This window comes from Canis aureus, chromosome 4, assembly GCF_053574225.1.
Source record: "Canis aureus isolate CA01 chromosome 4, VMU_Caureus_v.1.0, whole genome shotgun sequence".
Classification (NCBI taxonomy): domain Eukaryota; kingdom Metazoa; phylum Chordata; class Mammalia; order Carnivora; family Canidae; genus Canis; species Canis aureus.
The window spans coordinates 4665658-4689127 of NC_135614.1; the positions used below are offsets into that span (position 1 = coordinate 4665658).

Consider the following 23470-nt stretch of genomic DNA (forward strand, 5'->3'; position numbering starts at 1 on the left):
CAACAGAGATAAATCTTTTTAGTAAGTTTGGGTAAGCAAAAAAGGCATAAGCATCTTAAGATTCTATTTATATTAAGCATAAAAATAGGAAACACTAAACTGCACTGTTTAGACAATTGATTCCCATTGTTGGTGGCAGTTATGTTGTATAAAGTCACTGTGAATGATGAATTTGGAAATACTGAGAACCCTTTCTCCTAGAGGGAAAAGTAGAGTTTATGTTCCTGTGAACCCCTGGTCACACAATTTTCATCTAGTCCTCAGTATAGAAACTTGTTTTATGTGTGTTTCTGTGTAAAGACATCTTGTTTAATGAATACTATTGATTCACTGAGCGCATGGCCAACTGGCTCACTACGACTCACGTCTAAACAAAGCTTATGTAATGCCAGCATTTTCTCCGTAAGGCTCATCACAGCCTTCCCGCAACCAGGAGCATTAGACAGCTCTACGGCACTATATTTGGGGGCCATTTAGACAGAGAAATAAATTACCAAGACAAAGGTCAAAAATGTGAAAAATACAGCACTATTACAGACCATGAATTGGACATGTGTTTACAGAGTAAGAGCTGAAACAAGCAGCAGGGCATGTCTTTGTTGACCTCATCTGGGAACATGTGGGTTGGCCCCATCTGGGCCACGCACATCTCTGCGCGTGGGTATGTCTGTGAGTGATTGCAAAAGTACCAACAGAATTGATTTTGGGGTCACAAATAAATTTTGGCAAGTAGGTGAATTTGCAAATACACAATCCACGGATAATTCAGATGGACTGTACATAAGTGATAAAATTATAAAGAAAAGCCACAAAGTGGTATCATAAAACAGGAAAATGGTTGCATCACAAAATTCAGAACTGAGGGTATAAGTTGAAAGGGAGAGTCACAGGAGCACTGGGCATGTTCTATTTCATGACCTAAGTGAAAGCTATTATGTGCTTCACAATTATATATTATAGTTTATATTTTTCGTATATTTTCTCCAGTATGTATGTTCCACTTCATCATGTAAAACATCACATAAAAGAAAAATAATGAAGAGCCCTAAATTTCAGAAAAGTAGTTTAATACCTAACAGTAAACTGTCAACATCCCCAGCCAGTAAACAGATAGGTTAGCTCAAACTACTCACTGGTGCTAGGAGATAAACGTGAGTGATGGCCTGAGTAGAAACAAGAAAATATCTGTACTTACTTTAATGATTTTTGTTGCGTGAATAAAATTAACAGCATACAAGTTGTGCTCTTCCATCCCAGTGCCAATGGTGAGGATATTGGGGTCAAAGATGATGTCATTTGGATTAAAGCCCAGTTTATTCACAAGTAGATGGTAGGCCCGGATGCACACTCTGATTTTTGTGTCTGTTTCTGTCGCCTGGCAAGAGGGGCAAAAGATGCAATTTTAAAAAGAAAATGAAGTGTTATCTATGAAAACAGAAGCACATTTCACTTCTCGAAATGCACTTAACTATCGATGCTTAGATTTCATAGAAATCCAAATGCCAAGCAGCCTCTCAACATTTATCAAATTATCTCAGGGGAGGAGATGGTTTAAAGTCGCTTTGTGTTTTCATCCACACAACAGCTATACTGCTTCTGTAAAAATTAAACCACACACACACATACACACACACGATAAAAACTCAAACATTACTAAGGAACGATTAACAAATAAGCATCCCTCCTGCTCTGATCTGCCTGGACTGCCATAACTCACCACCCAGGCAGCACCACCAAAGGCTTCTTTGACCTTCCAGAATCCACAAAGATTTAGGGATATGTCCCCAGCTTCTTCCCAACCCCCTAAGCACTAGCTAACTAGCGTGTGCCTTAAGCCATAAATATAAATCAGTACTGCTCTTCAAAATATGACGCTAGAAAGCAAAGAACTGACTCCAGCAAGACTCAAACTCCCAGTCGCTTCCCCCCACCCTTAGAATCAGGGCCCATTTCAAGAGTTTTATTTCGTACCATTGTCCTTTCCCCTGCCCTCGGCTCCTCTGACAGTCCTTAAACCTGCCCAGTTCATCCCTACCTTAGAGCCCTTTTACTTATTGCTGCCACTGCTCAGAACACAAAACCCTGGGACAGGGCAGTGTGCTTCATCATCACTCACTTCCCTGCCCAGACACCTCTCCCCTGTAAGGCCTTCTTGCTCTCCCTCTCCAACCAGCCCCTCTGCCATCCTGCCTGCTTCCTCCATCTTCTTCACAGCACCTCTCTTTCTAGAAACTATTTATTTGGCAACTCTTTTTTTAAAAAATCTGTTTTATTATTTATTATTAACCTGTTGAGCCAAAATACCAGTCTTGCTGTATCCCTTGAGCTGAGAGCAGTGCCTGGCCCAGAACACATGTTCAGTACGATTCACTGAATGAACACATGCTGCTTTTCACTCAAAGCCTTCTGAACTTGGTCATGGTCATGGAGACTGTCTTCACGTCACACTCTGAGTGCTTTCTTGTATAAAAAATCAAATCTGGGGGGTGTCTGTGTGACTCAGTAAGTGAAACGTCTGCTTTCAGCTCAGGTTATGATCCCAGGGTCCTGGGATCGAGCCCTGCATCGGAATCCCTGCTCAGCAGGGAGATTGCTTCTCCCTCTCCCTCTGCCCCTCCCCGTGCTTGTACTCTGCCTCACTCTCTCAAATAAATAAAGTTTTTCAAATAAATAAAATTTTTAAAAAATCAAATCTGCTCTGAAGAAAAAGTGAATACCTGCTATCACTAGAGTCCTTCTAAAAAAATAAGTCACATACAATTTTGAACAGATGTGCAAAATGTTGCTGAAGAGTGGCTACCACCACTGGACCATATGGTGAGTCTCCAAGCTGATTACTTTGAGGGAGGGTGGCCTTGGATAGAGGCGGACACTCAGCATGCTGAAGAATCAGGTCCTGGTCACATCCATCCTGACATCCTGAGAGAGCTCTCTAGGCAAGCACAGAGGGATAGGGACACTGCTGTAGCTCCGAATATTTAGGGCAGGTCCCACCCTCTGGAGAAAGGCCTAGTGGTACAACTATATAAAGAGCTCACTCTGACATCTAGGCTTTCAATGACTTTCCTGCTTTGGTATTTGTTGCACTGTTCTCTTCAGCCTTTAATCTCTCCCTGCTTCCTGCTGCTGGAGGGGTTAGATCTCACATCTGGCAGGTCAGTGCCCCCACAATGAAGCAGACCGAGGAGCTAGGGGAAAGGGAGACAGGAGCAGGCTCTGTGACCCCACTGCTCCACACTTTAGGGAAAGGGGCAAGCTCTCATCTTAACTGAATTTTTTCAACAACTTACTCCTTCAGTTAGTGACATGGTTAAGACCAAGATGTGGGTCCAGAAGAAAGCAGTCAGGAGCAGGTCACCCAGGAAAGTCCAGCTGTGCACCAGAAGGCAGCACTGTACATGGGACAAGGAGGAGGGTCCTCACAGGACAGGAATTCTTTTACAGGTCAGAAAGGAATCACCAATTACCAGCCCCATAAGAACAGGGTCTTGTCTCACCAACCCTGTAGCACCTGCCATAGTGCCTACCACATTAACAGACACACAACTCCTGTCTGCTGGAGAAACAAAAGAACCTCAGAATGAACAGACGTTCAGGGTGCAGGACTCTGCCAGGAGCAGGTCACATCATGTCCGACTTGCCAAGGTTTCCTCTGTCATGTTCCTCGGCCAGGGTTATGAGATCAACTCATTGCTAAGGAGTGGTCATGCCTGAGGAGCTCACAGACCCAGAAGAGAGGTCCAGGAAAGAAGAGAATGGGAGCCACCTTCCTTTATTTGCTAGGGCTCTCAATTCCAGCTGCACATTATTACCTGGAGGGCTCCTTGCCTGTGTGCTAATACCTGAACCTCACCCTACACCCGTTAGATCAGGATCTTGAGAAGAGAACTGAGCAACAGTATTTTCTAGGAGTCCCCAGTGATTCTAGCATACAGCCAGGATGGGGCACCACCTTCTCAGGTCAAGCTACAAGAAAACCTCAGTGACAATACCATAAACCTTGGCTCAAGAAGGCATACATACTTTTTATGATTTTATGATTTACCCAGTTTACTCCTGAGCTGCACAAAGTTAGACGGCCATCGGTAGGGAGGTTTAGTTAAAAAATCCAACACCCAGGCTTTGCCAGAATATCACACTTGGGGAGAAAGGAGGTAAACCTCAACTAATCTTTGATTTGTTCATTAAGGTGGATATTGTGAGGACAAGAAAGAAAGGGTGGAAGACACCTAGATTCTGTAAAAATACAGCCTGACAAGCAACAGGGAAGGCACAAGACTACCTGTGGAGGCCAGCCAAGGGTTGCAAACCCCTCAGAATGCACTTAACATGGGTAGGAGGCCCACCCTGCCGCCACAAAATTCCCAAGAGTGGTGATGGGAAGAGGCATCTGTGCTACCATCTGGAGGGGACCCATATGTCAGAAGGAAAAAAAGCCAAAGAAGCAAGAGCATGGAATGAAGACAGGGCAGATCCTGCCCATGGTGGAAGAGAAGAGTAGAATAGCTGGGGTCACTGGAAAAACAAGGCCAACCTGGAATGCCTCCTGGTTCACTCTCTACCTGATGGAGGGGAGATGGTGCCCCTGGCACAGCTCATGCTCCAAGCAGGCAACCTTGAGGCCAGGGACTCAGAATCAAGGAGAAAACAGACTAGATGTCAGACAGGGAAACGAGACTGCGAGGCAGTCTCCATACTATGCCAACAGCAGCCAGGAGAAGTGGATCTCAGCTGTGGCCCCTGGTGACACAGCAAATGAGGAAATCAAAAACCAGACTCCTCTGCACGGCATTATCGTGATCCAATGCCCACCCATGGCTTTTTATCTAGAAACCACGGGTAGAGGCTGCTTGCTAGAAAATCCTACTCTGAAGAGCCCAGGTGAAGCAGCACTATATCCTCACACAGGGCAAACGACTCCATTCAAATCTCTTTCACAAAGAGGAATGCCAGGCTTGTGCTAGGAAGCCAGGAACCTGAGCTGCGGAGAGACACCAGCTGTATGCTGTGCTGTTACTCTTGTGAGGTCAGTGAGCATCCCAGGCTCTGTGGAGATCTGGGACCAAGTAGCTTTGGAGGCCTCCTATTCCTCACATCCCTGCCATGAATTTCCACCTCCAAAGGTCATTTGGAGAAGTCACTTTCTTACAGAGAATTTAAGATCTGGAGCACTGGGCTGGCTCAGTCAGAGGAGCACACAGCTCTTGATCTCAGGGTTGTGAGTCTGAGCCCCATGCTGGGTATAGAGATTACACACATACATACATACATACATACATAAACAAACAAACTTAAAAAATAGTTTCAGATCTATAGTTCATCTTATATAAGGAAAGGCCCAAGAATAAATACTCAATCATGTAAGCTTAGCCAGGGAGTGGTGACCTCTCTAGAGCCACCAAAAAGGAGGCCCCTGAAATGTAGAAATATAGGTCAGATTTTCAGAGAGTCAGGGGAGAACATGTGAGGATCATCTCCTAGGTGTGGGTCAACTGCCTCCAGCAAGGTAAAAATAAAGGGAATTTTTTTTTTTAAAGATTTTATTTATTTATTCATGAGAAACACAGAGAGGAGAGAGAGAGAGAGGCAGAGACACAGGCAGAGGGAGAAGCAGGCTCCATGCCGGGAGCCTGACGTGGGACTCAATCCCAGGTCTCCAGGATCACGCCCTGGGCTGAAGGTGGCGCTAAACCGCTGAGCCACCTGGGCTGCCCAATAAAGAGAATTTTAAGAACAATTACTTCTGTTTCCTAGAACTATCTATGATACCATGGTGCATATTTTCCTGGAAAATACAAGACATTCAACTGAAACACATCAATTTATCTAAATTTAATAAATAAGGTATTACCAAATAAAAATCTAAAAACTCACTGCCAAAGGAAAGGAAAAATAATAATATTTACGAAAGGAAAAATAAGCCAATCCCACCAACAATAAAGCACCACAAAATACCTAAGAATATTCCTGAGATTTTCTATTTAAGAAAAACTACAAAACCTGATTAATTAATAGTAACCATGCTCCTGAATGACAACTTTGAATATTGCCAAGACAGCATGATATTCTAAGTTAGGATTAATTAAATTTTAATCAATAACCCAATGGAGCTTTATTTCTCCATAAGCTGGAAAATTATTTTTCAAATCATTTTAACACAGAAAAATGTGTAGAATATAATGGATGCACTTATAGAATATCAATTTTATATAGTGTGCATAGATGCAAACAAAATTGATATAGCCCATTCTATAATGTGATAATTATATTTCTAAGAAACCTTACATTATCAAAAATTATCATATAATATATATCATTTCAATTAGAAAAGAAAAATTAAATCTAGAAGTGAGTAGGAATAAAGTTATTTTCTCACAGAAATTTCAATGATAAAGGTGTTCAGGATTGTTAGAGTTAAAACAACTGGGAGCAGGGATGCTTCGGTGGCTCAGTCAGTTAAGCATCAGGCTCTTCATTTCAGCTCAGGTCTTGATCCCAAGCACAGCATCAGGTTTGTGCTCAGCAGGGCGTCTGCTTCTCCCTCTGCCTCTGCCCCTCCCCCTACTCATGATTTCTCTCTCTCTCTCTCTATCTTAAAAAAAAAAAAAAAAAGCCGGCGATCAAAACTACTGACATCAACGAAGACACAGAAATGCTTCCTTATTTGCCTTTCCTCTGGAAGTCTGGGGCCTAGTCCCCTCTGCCACAGGTGGCTCTGACTTGGCAGATTTCATTACAACATGAATCACAAAGGTCAACTGACATCGACAAACAAATGCAGCAACAAAAGCAGGTGTGAGTTACTCTGCTCTCTTCTGTTGCAACAGTGGTTTTCCATTTGAGAGAGCATCTTTCTCCTTAGAAGCAACCCTGTCATGCACACAAAGTGAATTTTGGTTCTTAACTGACTGCTACATCCAAAAGCGTGATGAGAACTCATCGACAGAAGACATGCCTTCATACCAAAATATCTGGATTACTGGTTTCTGTTGTTTTGCTCTTTGTAATTTTGCTGTTTATAACTGCTTACCACAATCCTTCAGTAAGCATATATAAGTCTACAGTCATATAGAAAAATGATCTCTTAATAGGAAAAGCAGTATTTAAAAGGAATCTTTAGGGACACCTCAGTGGCTCAGTGGTTTTCAGCTCAGGAGGTGATCCTGGGGTCCCAGAATCGAGTCCCAAATCGGGCTCCCTGCATGGAGCCTGCTTCCCCCTCTGCCTCTCTCTCTCTCTCTCTCTCTCTCTCTCATGAATAAATAAAAAAATAAAAATTAAAAAATAATAATAAATATTTAAAAAATAAAAGGAATCTTTAGTTCTTTATTTTTTTTTAATTTTTATTTATTTATGATAGTCACAGAGAGAGAGAGGCAGAGACACAGGCAGAGGGAGAAGCAGGCTCCATGCACCGGGAGCCCGACGTGGGATTCGATCCAGGGTCTCCAGGATCGCGCCCTGGGCCAAAGGCAGGCGCCAAACCGCTGCGCCACCCAGGGATCCCGGAATCTTTAGTTCTAACCACCTTAGTCTGGCAATTACTTCCCTTTACAGCATTTTCTTCCCATCATTACCAAATGTAGTTTTTACGTAGTCATATACACAGGGTCTAAATAACTTTGGGTTTTTAATTTCTTATTTATATTTTATAAGCACTGTCATCCTGCTCCATAATCTTTGTTATTAATATGTGAATACTCTGAATAATATTCCAACAGAATGACATAATCTAAGTTAGCATTTCTCTCCAGTTGGGCATTTAGGTTGTTAACTCTTTGCATATATAGTGTTCTTATGCTGTTGAATTCTTTTATTGGGATAATTTCCCAGAAATGAGATCATTAGCTCAAAGGGTAGGAACATTTTTATATTTCTTGGCAGGTATTATTGTCTTTCAAAAGGACCATCCCAATTGATGCTACGCTCTAGAATGAATAAAGCTTTCTGTTTACTATTGCTGGACCAGCACAGATCTTGATCATTTTTAAGTTTACTTTTACTTAGTATGGATAAGACACTATCTTAATATTGCTCTAATCTGCATTCTTTCATAACTAGCAAGTTAAAATTTTTTTCCCTACACTTTTTTATTTGTAGTCACATTCAAATCTAAATTGGGAAGACTTATTCTCAGAGAGGATCAAACACTATTCAAGGCTAACAGACAAAGCCTGGGGATTATACAAGACTTGGAAACACACATCAGTCTTCAAGCTGGCAGACCGGGGATCCAAACTTGGCTCCAGCATGTCCTAGCCATTTGACCTTGGCTCACTGTAAAATGGGACCACAGCTACCCCAGGTGGTTGTTATGAGGACTGAGATACAGGGTTTCCGATTTTCAATCGGGGTATACATCACCTCTACAGCTTTAAAATTCCTGAAGCCAGATTTAAGAAACAAAACAAACTATCAAAGAAAAAAAAAGAGAGACAAAACAAGAAACAGACTTTTAACTGCAGAGCACACACTGATGGCCACCAGAGAGGTAGTAGGGAACAGTTGAAACGGGTGATGGAATTAAGGAAGCTGCCTGTGGTGATGCTCATCACCAGGCAACGCCCAGAATTGCTGAATCACTATACTGTACTCCTGAGATTAATGTAACACCGTACATTAAATATGCTGGAATTTAAATTTTTAAAAAAAATTACTGAAGCCAGATCTCACCCCAGACCAAATGAGGCAGGAACTCAAGGGGTAGAGCCCAGGAATGTATGTTTTTTTAAAAGCATCAGCAGAGACTACCATTCCCCACGGGAGTGTTTCTGCCTCACACTCCTGGTTAAGCACTACAGACACACAAAGCACAGAGCACTGGTTTCTCATTCTCACTCTCAGAGCTGACCTTGCTTCCTACTTCACAGAGAAAACAGAAGCAATTACAGACTCCCACCTGCACACGGCTCAGCCTGCCTCTGGATCCACACTCGTACTACGCCTTCTCTCCCGCAGTGGGAGCGAACTGCTACCCCCTCCACTTGCAGACTGACTGCCAACCCTCTCCACTTACAAGGTCAGGGACATAACAAACACTCCCTTTCTCTGGTACATCAATTCCTCCCTCTCTCTCTACCAGATCATTCCCATCAGCTTATCATATTATCACATGATCCATTTTCTCACACACACACACACTCCTCCTTAACCTCCTATCCATCTCTGGCTTCCACACTATTTCTGTTCCCTTTTACAGCAAAACTCCTCAAAAAAGGCTGTTTACACCTGCTGCCTCCAATTCTATTTTCTCTTGAACCCACTCCAACTGGGCTTTCATCTCCTTGGAAACAGTACAGCAAGATCATAAACTACCCCATTCCTAATCCAGTGATAAATTCTTTGTCTTATCCAACTTGATCTACCACAGCTCTTTAAAATAGCTCATCATGCCTTTCTTGAAGCTTGATCTCCTCTTGACTTCCAAGTGAACCTGTCCTCTGGTTCCTCTCCTACCAAAGAGGTTGCTCCTCCTCAAATTCTTCTAGTGATGTTGGAGTCTCCTCTTTTCCCCAGCCCTGAGCACTGCAGCTCCAAGATGCACTCCTAGGAGCTCTGCTCTATAGTCATTCCTTTGGGAATAGAGTCAGTCTCACGACTTTAAATCCTATCTATGTACAAATTATTCCCAAGTATATCCACCATATATCCATATATGTTAGATGATGTGTGTGATCTGTTTTTATTTCTTACTCTGTTTGCCCTCTAAGAATGCAAATTGCACAAGGACAGAGATTAGGTTTTATTCTCTGCTATCTCCCCATGGCTAGGCACACAAGATATATTTGAAAGAATTAAAGCCCGTATCTGCCTCCAACAAACAATACCAGATTTCTGTACCGATTTTTAAATGACCACTTAAGGTAACAACGAACAGCTCTTAGAAAGAAGAAATAAGACTAACAGAGGATTTGGAGAATATATGTAGGTGTAGAAATCTCATATCAAGCAGAGCAAAATGCTAGAGTTGAAAAAACAGGAAGGAAAAGATTAAAAAAAAAAAAAGGCAATCTTTCCAAAACATCTAATATATGAATGCCACACATGACAAAAGATAAAATCATTCAAGAAAACTTGCTACAACTGTGACCATTTCATTTGTGAAATTTGGTTTCCCAAATGAAAGGGCCCACTAAGCACCCAATATAACTGATGGCTCATTGTCAAGTGATTTCAGAACACTGTTGACATATGAGGTCCCAGAAGCATCCAGAAAGTGGGAAAATAAATAGGTTTTGCAAAAAAGAACCAATGGTTAGAAGAGTACCAGTGGAAAAGTAAAAACACCAAATCCGTCACCACTACAAGGAGACAAGGAATATAAATGTCACAAGCAGAAAAGAGAGTTGACAGCGGTGGCCTCTGGGGGTCTGCAGGGCTGGGGGCTTCTGGTTTTCATACAGAGCCGCACAGAACTATTTGTAACTACCCATATATACATCTTAAGGAAAAATGAAATTTACATTGGAAGGTCCCCCCAAACTGAACCAGCAGTGGGAGACGACTGGATGACAACTTCACAGAAGCACTATTTGGCAGCATGTGCACAAATGCTTCCCGCGAACACACTTTGACCTCGCAGCCCCAGGATGAGGAAAACCACTGCGGGCCGGGGGTGGGGGGTAGATGGCTGAATGAGAGTTCTGACCACACTCATTCTACTAAAAAATTATAAACCATTGTAATTTCATTTACTAGTAGACTAAAGAAAACATGCAACTGGAATCTAATGCAACCATAGACGATGGAGTTATAACACAGATTTACTAAGATGGGAAGGTGCCAACATTCTGCTGAGTGGGAGTGAAGAGTTCCAGAACGGCAGGTGTAAACTCCTTTATACAAAACTTTCAATTTGGGATAACTTCTCCTCTTTTCTTAAATGGGCACACGACTTTCTCATGTTATTCAGGTTTTCAATGTTTCCTCTTCGGAGGGGCTTTATGAGACCACTTTTTCTAAAACAGCCAATTCTTCCTGACAGCAATCCCCTGGATTCTTTCACCCAAACATTTAGCAGAGTCTGATGAATGATACCAGATCTAGGCTCAAATCCTGGCACTACTGCTTGCTACCTGTGTGACAACAGTGACTCAAGAGTATGGAACACAAAAATAATAACATATATCTAACAGGGGCACCTGGATAGCTCCGTGGTTGAGCATCTAACTGTGGCTCAGAACGTGATCCCAGAGTCCTGGGATCGAGTCCCGCATCGGGCTCCCCACAGGCAGTCTGCTTCTCCCTCTGCCTATGTCTCTGCCTCTCTCTCTGTCTCCCATGAATAAATAAGTAAAACCTTAAAAAAAAAAAAAAATATATATATATATATATACACACACAAACACCTAACATTTATATGTTGGGAAGAAAAGCTGATTTAATGTGGGTAGTGTGTGTGCCTGCTTAGTATGAGAAAAGGTTCATTATCAAAATGATCTCTTGTAAGTCAAACTCTCCCTCTTTGCAGTTGACATGATACTGTACATAGAAAACCCAAAAGACTCCACCCCAAGATTGCTAGAACTCATACAGCAATTTGGCAGCGTGGCAGGATACAGAATCAATGCCCAGAAATCAGTGGCATTTCTATACACTAACAATGAGACTGAAGAAAGAGAAATTAAGGAATCAGTTCCATTTACAATTGCACCCAAAAGCAAAAGATACCTAAGAATAAACCTAACCGAAGAGGTAAAGGATCTATACCCTAAAAACTACAGAACACTTCTGAAAGAAATTGAGGAAGACACAAAGAGATGGAAAAATACTCCATGCTCATGGATTGGAAGAAATAATATTGTGAAAATGCCAATGCTACCCAGGGCAATTTACACATTCAATGCAATCCCTATCAAAATACCATGGACTTTCTTCAGAGAGTTGGAACAAATCATCTTAAGATTTGTGTGGAATCAGGGATCCCTGGGTGGCGCAGCAGTTTGGCGCCTGCCTTTGGCCCAGGGCGCGATCCTGGAGACCCGGGATCGAGTCCCACGTCAGGCTCCCGGTGCATGGAGCCTGCTTCTCCCTCTGCCTATGTCTCAGCCTCTCTCTCTCTCTCTCTCTGTGTGACTATCATAAATAAATAAAAATTAAAAAAAGAAAAAAAAGATCTGTGTGGAATCAGAAAAGATCCCGAATAGCCAGGGGAATATTGAAAAAGAAAACCAGAGCCAGGGGCATCTCAATGACGGATTTCAGGTTGTACTACAAAGCTGTGGTCATCAAGACAGTGTGGTACTGGCACAAAAACAGACACATAGATCAATGGAACAGAATAAAGAACCCAGAAATGGGCCCTCAACTCTATGGTCAACTAATATTCGACAAAGCAGGAAAGATTATCCACTGGAAAAAGGACAGTCTCTTCAATAAATGGTACCGGGAAAACTGAACAGTCACATGCAGAAGAATGAAACTAGACCATTCTCTTACACCAGACACAAAGATAAACTCAAAATGGATGAAAGATCTAAATATAAGACAAGAATCTATCAAAAATCCTAGAGGAGAACATAGGCAACACCCTTTCTGAACTTGGCTGGGGCCAAGTTGAACTACTGGGACTTCATCAAGATAAAACGCTTCTGCACAGCAATAGAAACAGTCAACAAAACTAAAAGACAACCTACAGAATGGGAGAAGATATTTGCAAATGACATCTCAGATAAAGGGCTAGTATCCAAGATCTATAAAGAACTTATTAAACTCAACACCAAAAAAAACAAACAATCCAATCGTGAAATGGGCAGATCACATGAACAGAAATCTCACAGAGGAAGACATAGACATGGCCAACATGCACATGAGAAAATGCTCCGCATCACTGGCCATCAGGGAAATACAAATCAAAACCACAATGAGATACCACCTCACACCAGCGAGAATGGGGAAAATTAACACAGTAGGAAACCACAAATGTTAGAGAGGATGCGGAGAAAGGGGAACCCACTTGTACTGTTGGTGGGAATGTGAACTGGTGCAGCCACTCTGGAAAACTGTGTGGAGGTTCCTCAAAGAGTTAATAAAAGAACTGCCCTACGACCCAGCAATTGCACTGTTGGGGATTTACCCCAAAGATACAGATGCAATAAAACGCCGGGACACCTGCACCCCAATGTTTCTAGCAGCAATGTCCACAATAGCCAAACTGTGGAAGGAGCCTCGGTGTCCATCGAAAGATGAATGGATAAAGAAGATGTGGTTTATGTATACAATGGAATATTACTCAGCCTTTAGAAACGACAAATACCGACCATTTGCTTCAACGTGGATGGAACTGGAGGGTATTAAGCTGAGTGAAGTAAGTCAATCGGAGAAGGACAAACATTATATGGTCTCATTCATTTGGGGAATAATGAAAAATAGTGAAAAGGAATAAAGGGGAAAGGAGAGAAAATGAGTGGGAAATATCAGAGAGGGTGACAGAACATGAGAGACTCCTAATTCTGGGAAACGAACAAGGGGTCGTGGAAAGGGTCGTGGGTGGGCGGTTGGGGTGACTGGGTGACGGGATGAACCCTGGATGTTAGGCTATATGTTGGCAAATCGAACTCCAATAAAAAAATATACAAAAAAATTTATCTCTTCTGCACCCTTTTGGATTATTTGAATTTTTCTCTTGATGAAACTATCTTTTGTACAAATACAATAACCCTTTAGTAAAAACAATTTTATTTTAAAAATACACAAAGCAGAGAAAGAAAACGGACATAAAATACCACCACTTGTCAATTATATAAAATAAAAGTCAGTATGTCCCATCTGAAACCATCCTTACCCTCTAGTTAACTAGCTTTCTTTCTCTGCTTATACAGACACACATACATCCATATAAACCTTTATTAAATAAAGTCAGGATCATGTCACCTGGTTTTTTTCCCCCCATTTTTCAATATATTATAGACATGATTCCATCACCTCATTCTCTTTACCTGGTACAGTGTATTCTGGTGGCATGTAGCAAGATTTAAGCATTCCCCTATTAATGGACTTTCAGAGTGTTTTCCATTTTGTGCTACCACAGTGCTACAATGAGTGATACCCTACATATCAGCCATTACGAGATTCCCAAAGAGGGCTGAATCATAAGGGATGGAGGTTTTATCATTGTTTTTAAAAAAATATTGAATAGACACAAAAACAGTTATAAAAGTCATGCAAAAGGGTCCCTGGCTCAGTGGGTTAAGTGTCCAACTCTTGGTTTCAGCTTAGTTCATGATCTCAGGGTCCTCAGATCAGGTCCAAGTAGGGCTCTGCACTTAGCAGGGAGTCTGCTTCTCCCTTTCCCACTGCCCCTCCCCTCACTGCATTTTTCTCTTTAAAATAAATAAATAAATCTTTAAAAAAAATAAAGTGACAATACAATATAGTCACCACACACCCATCACTCAGTTGAACTATCATTATGTTTGAAGCTTCCCATTGCCCCTCTGTGATTCCATGGCAGAGACATTATAGGAGGTGCCATTTGTCAACCTTTTACTTCTCTCTTTGATAAAAGAAAGAAATATCTCACTAATACTTCCTTTTCCATATCTTTAATTATTATAAAATAGAGTATCTTCTCATAGGTTTATTGGCTATTTGTATTTCTTCTTCCATAAACTGCTTATTCATTTCCTTTGTTTAGTCTCCTTTTGGATTGATTTGGGTGTTTTATTTTCTGATTTGAGGAAATGCTGCATATTGGGGATATTAACCCACTGCTACTACTCATGCTGCAGACAGTACCACATCCTTCACCATAGAAAGTGTTATGTCTCCATGCAGATGGCTCTATTAATTCTCCTTCTGGCTTCCCAAGTTTAGATGACTATTTTGCCCATATACTCTTCAGAATTTTGTTTTATACACTTAGACTGTTAACTCACATAGACCTTATTTTAGCATATGGTGGGAAATAGGGCTCTATTTTATTTTTTTCCAAATGCACAGCCAGTCATTCTCATAGAATTTACTGAATAATTCCTTTTCTCTATAAAGACTTCATTATGCATCTAATTTTGACATGCATATATAAATACAAGTATCTGTACATGTGTATGACCTGTGTGTGTGTGTGTGTGTGTGGACACATATGGCACTTGTGGTGTTTACACGGCTGTTGTGGAGTCTGTTCTCTTCCATCATGCTGTCTAGACTGTGCAATGCCATAGAGTGAGGTCAAAAGAAATCACTCACCTGCCCTTCTTCATCAAAAGCCATGACCACCACAGCAGCTCCAAACTTCTTAATCTTCCTAGCCTTCTCCAAGAAGTCATCCTCTCCCTCCTTCAGACTAATGCTGTTGACAATGCATTTTCCCTGGCAGCACTTCAAGCCAGCTTCAATCACAGCAAAATTGGAAGAGTCAATGCACAGGGGCACCTAAGATCAGAAGGGCAGGAAAAATTCACGGAAGATTTACAAGTCACCACCCTCCCCAAGAGTCCTTATTTATTTCTTATTTAGGGAAACAATACACAAGAGTAGTGAGGCAGAAAAAGGACTTTAATGTATTTGTTCTTAAAGCCCAAAATACTTGGGAGTAATTCCAGTCTCACATGCATGAGAGAGAAGTTGACAAATCAAAGATCGCAGCTAAACACCGGAATGAAATCAGATGTCAGTTCACAGTGTCATCACCAGTTTGCACCTTCAAATGCCTAAACCTCAAACAGGATTCAGATATCCCTGATCTGACTCTGGGATTAGTGTTTAGCCTCACATCCCCAGGAACAGCTCTCCAGCCAATTATTCAAATTCAATCTTGGGCTCCTGGGTGACTTCCTGGTTGGGCATCTGCCCAAGTAATGATCCCATAGTCCTGGGATCGAGTCCTGCATCAGGTTCCCCGCAAGGAGACTGCTTCTCACTGGGCCTCTGTCTCTGCCTCTCTCCGTGTGTCTCTCATGAACAAATAAATAAAATCTTAAAAAAAAAAAAATTCAACCTTCCCTTTAGAAAATCAAATTCCTAACTGGAAAAAGCAAACAAAAAAAAGTTTTACTCCTAGGAAGGAAAAATGTAATATTTAATAAATGCATAGAACTACAATAAAGGACAAAACTGGAATGCACAGAGAGGGTAGGTTTATTTCTCACAGTCTCCATGCATTCATGGCTCTATTCTAGGAAAGGTGAAAGTTAAGGGTTTCAAGGCAAGACTAGAGTCAAGCAAAGAAATGAAACAGGGCCGCTGATCTAAGCTCCATTACTGCAGCCACTCAATAAGTATACAACTAAGGGACAACTACACTGGGCCCCATGCTAGACCTAGGGGCAGTGACAGAGTAGGCGGCTCCCTGGCTTCCCCAAGCTTTCTGGAAGTAAGTGATTTAACAAATAACAACATGAAGCGTGGGTAAGGCGAGGGCATGAGAGGGACAAAGCTGCTATGAAAGCCTGTTTCAGGGCAGCAGACCCCCCCACATAGGCACAGGGAGAGCCAGGCAGGAGAAGTCAAGGAAAGGAAATAAGTCAATAAGGAAAGGACAAACATTATATGGTCTCATTCATTTGGGGAATATAAATAATAGTAAAAGGGAATAGAAGGGAAGGGAGAAGAAATGGGTAGGAAATATCAGAAAGGGAGACAGAACATAAAGACTCCTAACTCTGGGAAACGAACTAGGGGTGGTGTAAGGGGAGGAGGGCAGGGGGTGGGTATGAATGGGTGACGGGCACTGAGGGGGGCACTTGACGGGATGAGCACTGGGTGTTATTCTGTATGTTGGCAAATTGAACACCAATAAAAAATAAATTTATTATTTAAAAAAAAAAAAAAGGAAAGGTTCCCAGGTTTCCAGGGCCCCTGGGGCCTTCCTACGGCCATGCCTCCAAAGGGGAGAGAGCACAATGGAATGCGGGATCCAGCGATTCTACCCTTTCTAACCATGCTGGGTTTCCTACGTTTGCTAGGAAAAGGATCGGGTACCAGTGACAACACCTGACCAATGTTTTGGAGTCCCAGCTCTGCTGGTGAAAATGGGCTAGTCCCACCTTTTATGCTTGACTCCAGCTGTTCATACTTTGATCTCAAATAAATTTTGGTAGTAGGTCCAATCCAGGAAAGATACAGAAAAAAAATTACTGGAGCAGTCAAAACAGTAATTAATTAATAATATCTTGTTATACAAGGCTGTTCATAGTTGAGGCACTTTTATCTTCACAGTGTGAGTCAGACACAGCAGGTATGACAGCTCCCACTTCAGGGCAGAGGAAGGAAACAGGCCAATAGTCAGCCAAATTGTCCAGGACCAGAAGAGTCTCCGACTTCTAGCACAGCCCCCTTCCCACTGCTGAACAACTGCTCTCCCTCTGATTCCGGCAGACTCAGAACAAGTCCTTTGGCTTCTCTGCACCTTAAATTCTCAAAATACTTACTCCCAAAGGAGAGATGAGGCTTTTTACTGAGGAGTTTTAAGACACAAATGAAAGATGGGTTCATGTTTTCTAGTGCTTACCACAAGACATCTAACATAAGCATCTGCTGAAGGCCTAATGAAAACCTGACAGCCCCATCTCTCAAAGCATGAGGAAGTTTCTTTAAAAAAGAACTTTACAGCAAAGGGAGAAGCAGGCTCCGAGCAGGGAGCTCGACATGGGACTCGACCCTGGGTCCCCAGGATCATACCCTGGGCTGAAGGCGGCGCTAAACCACTGAGCCGTCTGGGCTGCCTGAAGTAAAAGTTTTTAATGATTTTAGAATCCATCTAAAAAACTTGTTTCAAAAACTAGACGCAAAAATTAACTTTCATCTTTTAAAGAACAAATGCAAAGCTGACATATACTATTTCGATTAAATCTTGTTTTATAGTCTTGTTTACCCTGATAAGCCATGGAAGGTCTCTTCCTCCCGCAATAAGGAAGAACTGCCTGAGCGCTCCTACACTAGGAATGGACCAATGCCCTAGTAGGAAAGGGCCAGTGTATCCTTCAGAGACGTGGGAAGCAGGTTCTTCGTCTGGCTAGACACCAGAGGAAACCATTCTTGTAAGCAATTCCAGAAGCTGAGCTGAAGTCACAGCTCTCTCTAGTTTATATTGGAAGGCTAACATTAAGGGAGAAAGTGGTGGTCAGAAACCATTGGGCTTTCACAGTAGGAAAGCATGAGATGACAGATCCCTGGGACAAGTGACAAAGTTGAAGGAGTGACAGATGAGGTCATGTAAACAACCTTGGCAATGTCAGGCTCCGAAGCGATAAAGTTGCAAAATTTGGTCATGGCACTCGGACCATCAAGCATGCCATCATCCATGTTGATATCCAACACCTGCGCTCCCATTTCCACCTGTGCTTTGGCAACACTCAGTGCTTCCTGAGGAAAGAATGCCAGAGGAGGCAGTGTTAGGAGAAGGTGACTCAAGAGAAGGTCAGCAAAAGTCATCCTCACCTCCCCAGCAGTCCTTTCAAATCAGACTGGACTAACCAGCCTTCCCAAGTCCAGGCCTGCTCTCTGCCCAACAATCATTGCAGACTGACAACTGGCCTTTCTTCCACATCTCCTCCCTCCCTCACAATCCACCAAGGCTCTGTTTGCCTGCTGTAAAGAAGCTAAACTCCCCAGCCTGGTGTTCAAAGGCCCTCTGTGACCTGGCCTTGTCTCCTGCCCTTCTGGTTCCCTCCACCTGGCCGTGTCTGTTTCCACTTCAGGGTCACAGATCACATTGTCCCCTCTGCTTGGAATACAGTCCCCTTCCCTTCTATACTGTGTACAACCCAGCTCAGGCCCCATCTCCTCCAAAAAAAGTCCTCATAGAAACCATCCAAAACTTCTGTGACTCTTCAGTGTTTGCCAAGACATGCAAAGTGTGTTGCAGGCTATTGGTAAAAGTTGCATTAAATAGGAGTTAAATAAAATCCAGCAGGTTTTTAAACTGGAAGGCTTTTCAAATCCTTTCATACACTGTTACACACTGTAAATATCCAAGAACAGAATACACAGCATTCCCCACTTATGACCACTGAAGGAATACCTTATAGGATCACTGTTCCAGAGAACATAGTTTGGGTGGGAAACACTGCTTATTCCAAAATGACTGCTGCCTCTGAAATATCTGTAACAACTGTGATCATTACATCATCATGGTTTATTAGATCATCATATCCTTGTGATTTCATGTATCGGCTTATTCCTCAAAATAGAGTGTAGGTGTTTGGAACTGTGGAAAGGTCTTACATTTCCCCTGCTCTCCTTTGGACAGTACTGGGCAAAATATACATGTTCCACGATGCTTTCCAACTAACTGATAAAACAGAGGTTATTTTAGGTCTTCACTGTACACTTCGTAATGTAATAAAACAAATAAGGATAAAATGAATAGCAATGTCCGATGTTGTCCTAATTTTTCCTTAACTTAAGAAAACCACATGGACATCTTAAGCAATCGTGATAGAGCAGGGCTGAGACCCTCTAGCAGATGCCACAAGGAAACACCGTTCATAATGACCCAAGGTTACACAGGAAAAAGCTCATAATACACTTCAGCACATCAAACAATGTTTTTCAGTTATCAGCAATGTGTTAAATATTATAAAAAATGAAAAGCATGCATCCCAATCCATGTCCTTGAAGGGCTCACATCTAGCTGGGGGCACATGACAAAGTCAGGCAATAGCTAGCAGCGCTGCCATATGTGATGTGAGTCAAGGGCAAGATGGCCTACACAATAGGAAAGGGTCTGTCTCTGCAGACTGAAATGGAGGAAGCCACCTCAGAGCGACAGTCTGCAGGCACGGGAGGATGCAGAGAGGAGACAGCCAGCAACCTGGTGAGACCAGAGATCGAAAGAGCTGGAAAGCAGAGATGCCAACATCGACCTTTGTAGGCCAGAAAAGTCACAGAGTAAAAACTTGCAGGTCCAACCTTCCCAAATGGGCTCACTAGGAGGAAGTTATTTGTACAAGGTGAGCAAAAATCAGCACTGGAGCTTCCTCCAAAGTCAGTTCCCTTTCCACCAAACCACAAACCTAGAGGGATCACTAACTCAAGGAAAACTATAATGAAATGAGGAGTCGCCCCTAACAACCTCCTGCCAGATTCCACTGTCTCCCCTTCCTGTGTCCCCTGCAGAGTCAACTTGGGGTCCATCATGTCCTTGCTGTGAAACAACAGGAGAATAGCTTACCTTCCCCCACATGTACATCCATAAAATGGGTGCAGTGATGGTTAACTGCCTCACAGGCCTGTGAAGACTCAGTGAGTAATGATGCCTCATGCCTCATGCCGTGACCAGCACACAGTGAGACCTTACTAAAGGCTAGATAGAGGGGCACCTGTGTGGCTCAGTGGTTGAGCATCTGTCTTTGACTCAGGTCATGATCCCAGAGTCCTGCGACTGAGTCCCACATCAGGCTCCCTCCCTCCGCCTATGTCTCCGCTACTCTTTCTGTGTCTCTCAAGAATGAATAAATAAATAAAATCTTCTAAAAAAATTAAAAAATAAAGGCTAGATATTATTCCCATCCACTTTCATCTTCCTAAAATGCCCTCTGTTCACAGTATCAAATCTATCAAATCTGACAGCTCAAAGGGACACCACAGAATGACCATAAGAATCAAAATGTAAATAGAAATATGGCCATTTGAAGCAGGCTATGTAACTACGAAGGGTCATCAGGATTTCAGAGGAGAATAAACATGAAAAGAGGGCATGAGTGCAGAAGCAAGCCTCCTGGAATGTGCGGATGATGGATTAGGATGGGTGTCTAAGTGGAGAGAAATGAATGCTGCCCTAAAGAGTCTGGATTTTATCCCATCTGCAAAAAAATTGTGACCCTATGAAAGCTTCTGATCTGGGGAAGACAGTGACAAAAGCACATGATGGCAGCAAGCAGCAGTAGGAATGCAGGGAAGAGGATGGACGGGATCTGGCAAGAGCCAGCAGACCAGCTAACCGGGTGCCTTTGAGGGCTACCGAGGAGTAGGAACTAATAAGTCCATAAAGGATAAAAAAAAAAGGGGTCCTTTCTTTGTGATTAAAATCAAGTCTGCTTTGATCCTGGTTTCTGGAAAACCTATTTCCTAAAGATTGTGAGACTTCAAGTGACAGTTGATGCCAAAATAAATCATCATGAAAGCCCAGACTAAATTCCTCCAACCTTAACTTCCTATTTTAATAAGGAAAAAAAAACGTATCTGGCTATTTAGGGTGGCCTCTATTGGGATTAGATTTTGCTCACCCACAGAGTGACCAAGCTTAAAACTACTATGGCTAAACCGTCATGTAAGCTTTCACAGGCAGGGGTCTAGTCCATCTTCTCTGTGTGCTTGCTTATTTTAGTCTACAGCTAGCAGAATGAAGACCACCACACTAGTCAGTTGTTAGATGTGGTCATGAGGAAGTGAGTAGGAATTCCCCTGGCTTCCCCTTCCCCTGAAGGGATTTGTGAGAAGCCAAAATGAAGAGTGTTCTCGAATTTTTAAACTCAGTTCACAGTTACTGAAAGAGCCAGACTCTGGATCCCTCCCACCTCACCCCACTTCAGATTCCAGATGCAGTTCCTTTTGACAAATAATAATAGCAGCTTCAGTTTTCCGAGGGTGATCATCCTCCCACCTGCCCATTCTCTTTTTAATCCCCAGGAGCTCTGTTCAGAACACTCTCGAAGGCAGAGCTGTTTCATTTACATGCTGTCTAGCCAAGAACATGGCAGATGCCTCAAGGGTCCTAACGAGATGCTCACTTCATAGTTTCCTGCCATGACGAGTTTAGCAAACTTCCTGGATCCTGCCACGTTACAGCGCTCTCCAATGTTAACAAAGTTGGTGTACGGTCCAATCCTGAAGGGTTCTAGACCTTAAAAGGAGAAGCATTTTGAAAATTTCCTGAAAATTCATATGATGACATTAGACAGAAAGAAACCAAATGCTTTCATGAGAAAGAAAAGACATTTCAGTCGCCCAGCCCACATGACTAGACAGGATGCCTGATGTAGGATTAGGACCATGGTCTTCTCCAGGGATCTAAACACAACAAAGGCTATATGTCACAGCTACATTTACAGCCAGAACTCCCAAAAGAAGTATTTTAGGAATTTAGATTCAAAATTTTTCTAAAGAACTGCATCATTCCAGCTCGGAGAAACAAGAAAAAATTATCGTCATATCTCTATTTAACCAAGACTGTGGGGCAAAAGCCATGAAGTTAGAATCAGAAAGATTGCTCCACAGTGGTCCACTCAGACATCAGCTTGAAGCCAGGGGGAGCAGGCTTTCATAATCTCCCCAGCAATGCATTTAGAGCTTTACCTTATGTCTTTGATGGAGAGGCCAAGAATCCATAACCAGAAAGGACAAATGGGGTCACAAGGAAGGACCCAGCTGAACCCTGGGAGACAGAAGTTGCCATGGCACACACCATGCATGAGCTGAGTGGATGCTGGGAAAAGCAGGGCTCTCTGCACCCCTTTCCTTATTTGCAAAGGGGACATAACATCTCCCCTGTTACAAGCCAGTTGGGGGGCAAACACCAGCTTTATAATTATGAACACATTAACAGAGATAAAAAGCAATATGTAAAGTATCACTACAGAAACAGCCTGTAACTGTTTTCGTTCTACTCATTATATTTAAAGTATGAGGAGAGGGAATCTTGCAGGGCAGGTTACAAGCAGGATCTAGGGACGGCCAGCCTCAGGTTCAAAGCCTCGTATGGCTATCTCAGTGCACAATCCAGGGCTTTCTTTCATCATCTCTGACCATATAAAAGACAGACATGAAAGGATGTTTTTTTGTACTTTTTTCATACTCATAACACTATTGTAAAAATGAGACTAGAGAACACTGATAAGCATATAATTAGCACAGCAATCATAGCTATTGTTGTCAATAAAACAAAACGGCTTTGGAGTCCTTTGCCAAAGTATTGGTTGAGGAATATCGGGGAGAGGAAAATAACGAATATAAGATGAGGAATTATGAAATTATGAAAGTATCCCAGATTGCTTAACAGACTGGGGAGACCATCATTTTCCTGTTCTGTCCTGTGATTTCTTCCCATTGGTAGTGACCCTCCATGTGAGCCTGAGGGCGTCCCCGATCCTTAGTCAGACCCTGGGGTTTGCGGGGCCAGCAACACATAAATACTGAAGAGGTCCCACTTCATCACTCTATGAGCACCACATACAAAGTGCTTCTCATCTGTTATAAATGCCAAGTATCTGATATAAAAACTACATTTTTTTTTCTTAAGTGTGCTATCTATAAAAGAACAATTTAAGAGTATGTTTGATGTCATTCTTTTAAAATCTGATTGAAGGTGATTTTTAAAGCTATTAGAAACAGCACATGAAAGTCAAACCAGAAGAGGATTCTTTTATTCTTACATATAAATTCTTTTTAAAAATCCTATCTAGGGGCACCTGGGTGGCTCAATCGGTTAAGTGTCTGCTTTTGGCTCAGGTCACAATCCTGGGTCCTGGGATGGAGTCCCAAATCAGGCTCCCTGCTGGGAGCCTGCTTCTCCCTCTCCCTCTGCCCCTTC

At 42.4% G+C, this 23470-nt stretch overlaps 1 protein-coding gene across 7 annotated transcripts in view; it reads right to left on the reverse strand.

Annotated features, from left to right (window-relative positions):
* Positions 1–23470, reverse strand: part of MTR (5-methyltetrahydrofolate-homocysteine methyltransferase) — a 108629-nt gene that overhangs the window by 46834 nt on the left and 38325 nt on the right. For 6 of the 7 annotated variants that reach the window (XM_077894381.1, XM_077894386.1, XM_077894380.1 and 3 more), the window contains 4 exons: positions 21672–21784; positions 18163–18303; positions 15187–15372; positions 1196–1375 (listed from right to left, as the gene is read on the reverse strand). In XM_077894381.1, coding sequence (XP_077750507.1) covers positions 1196–1375; positions 15187–15372; positions 18163–18303; positions 21672–21784 — 620 coding nt within the window. The remainder of the gene's footprint in view (positions 1–1195; positions 1376–15186; positions 15373–18162; positions 18304–21671; positions 21785–23470) is intronic. The other variant, XM_077894387.1, reaches the window with a different exon arrangement.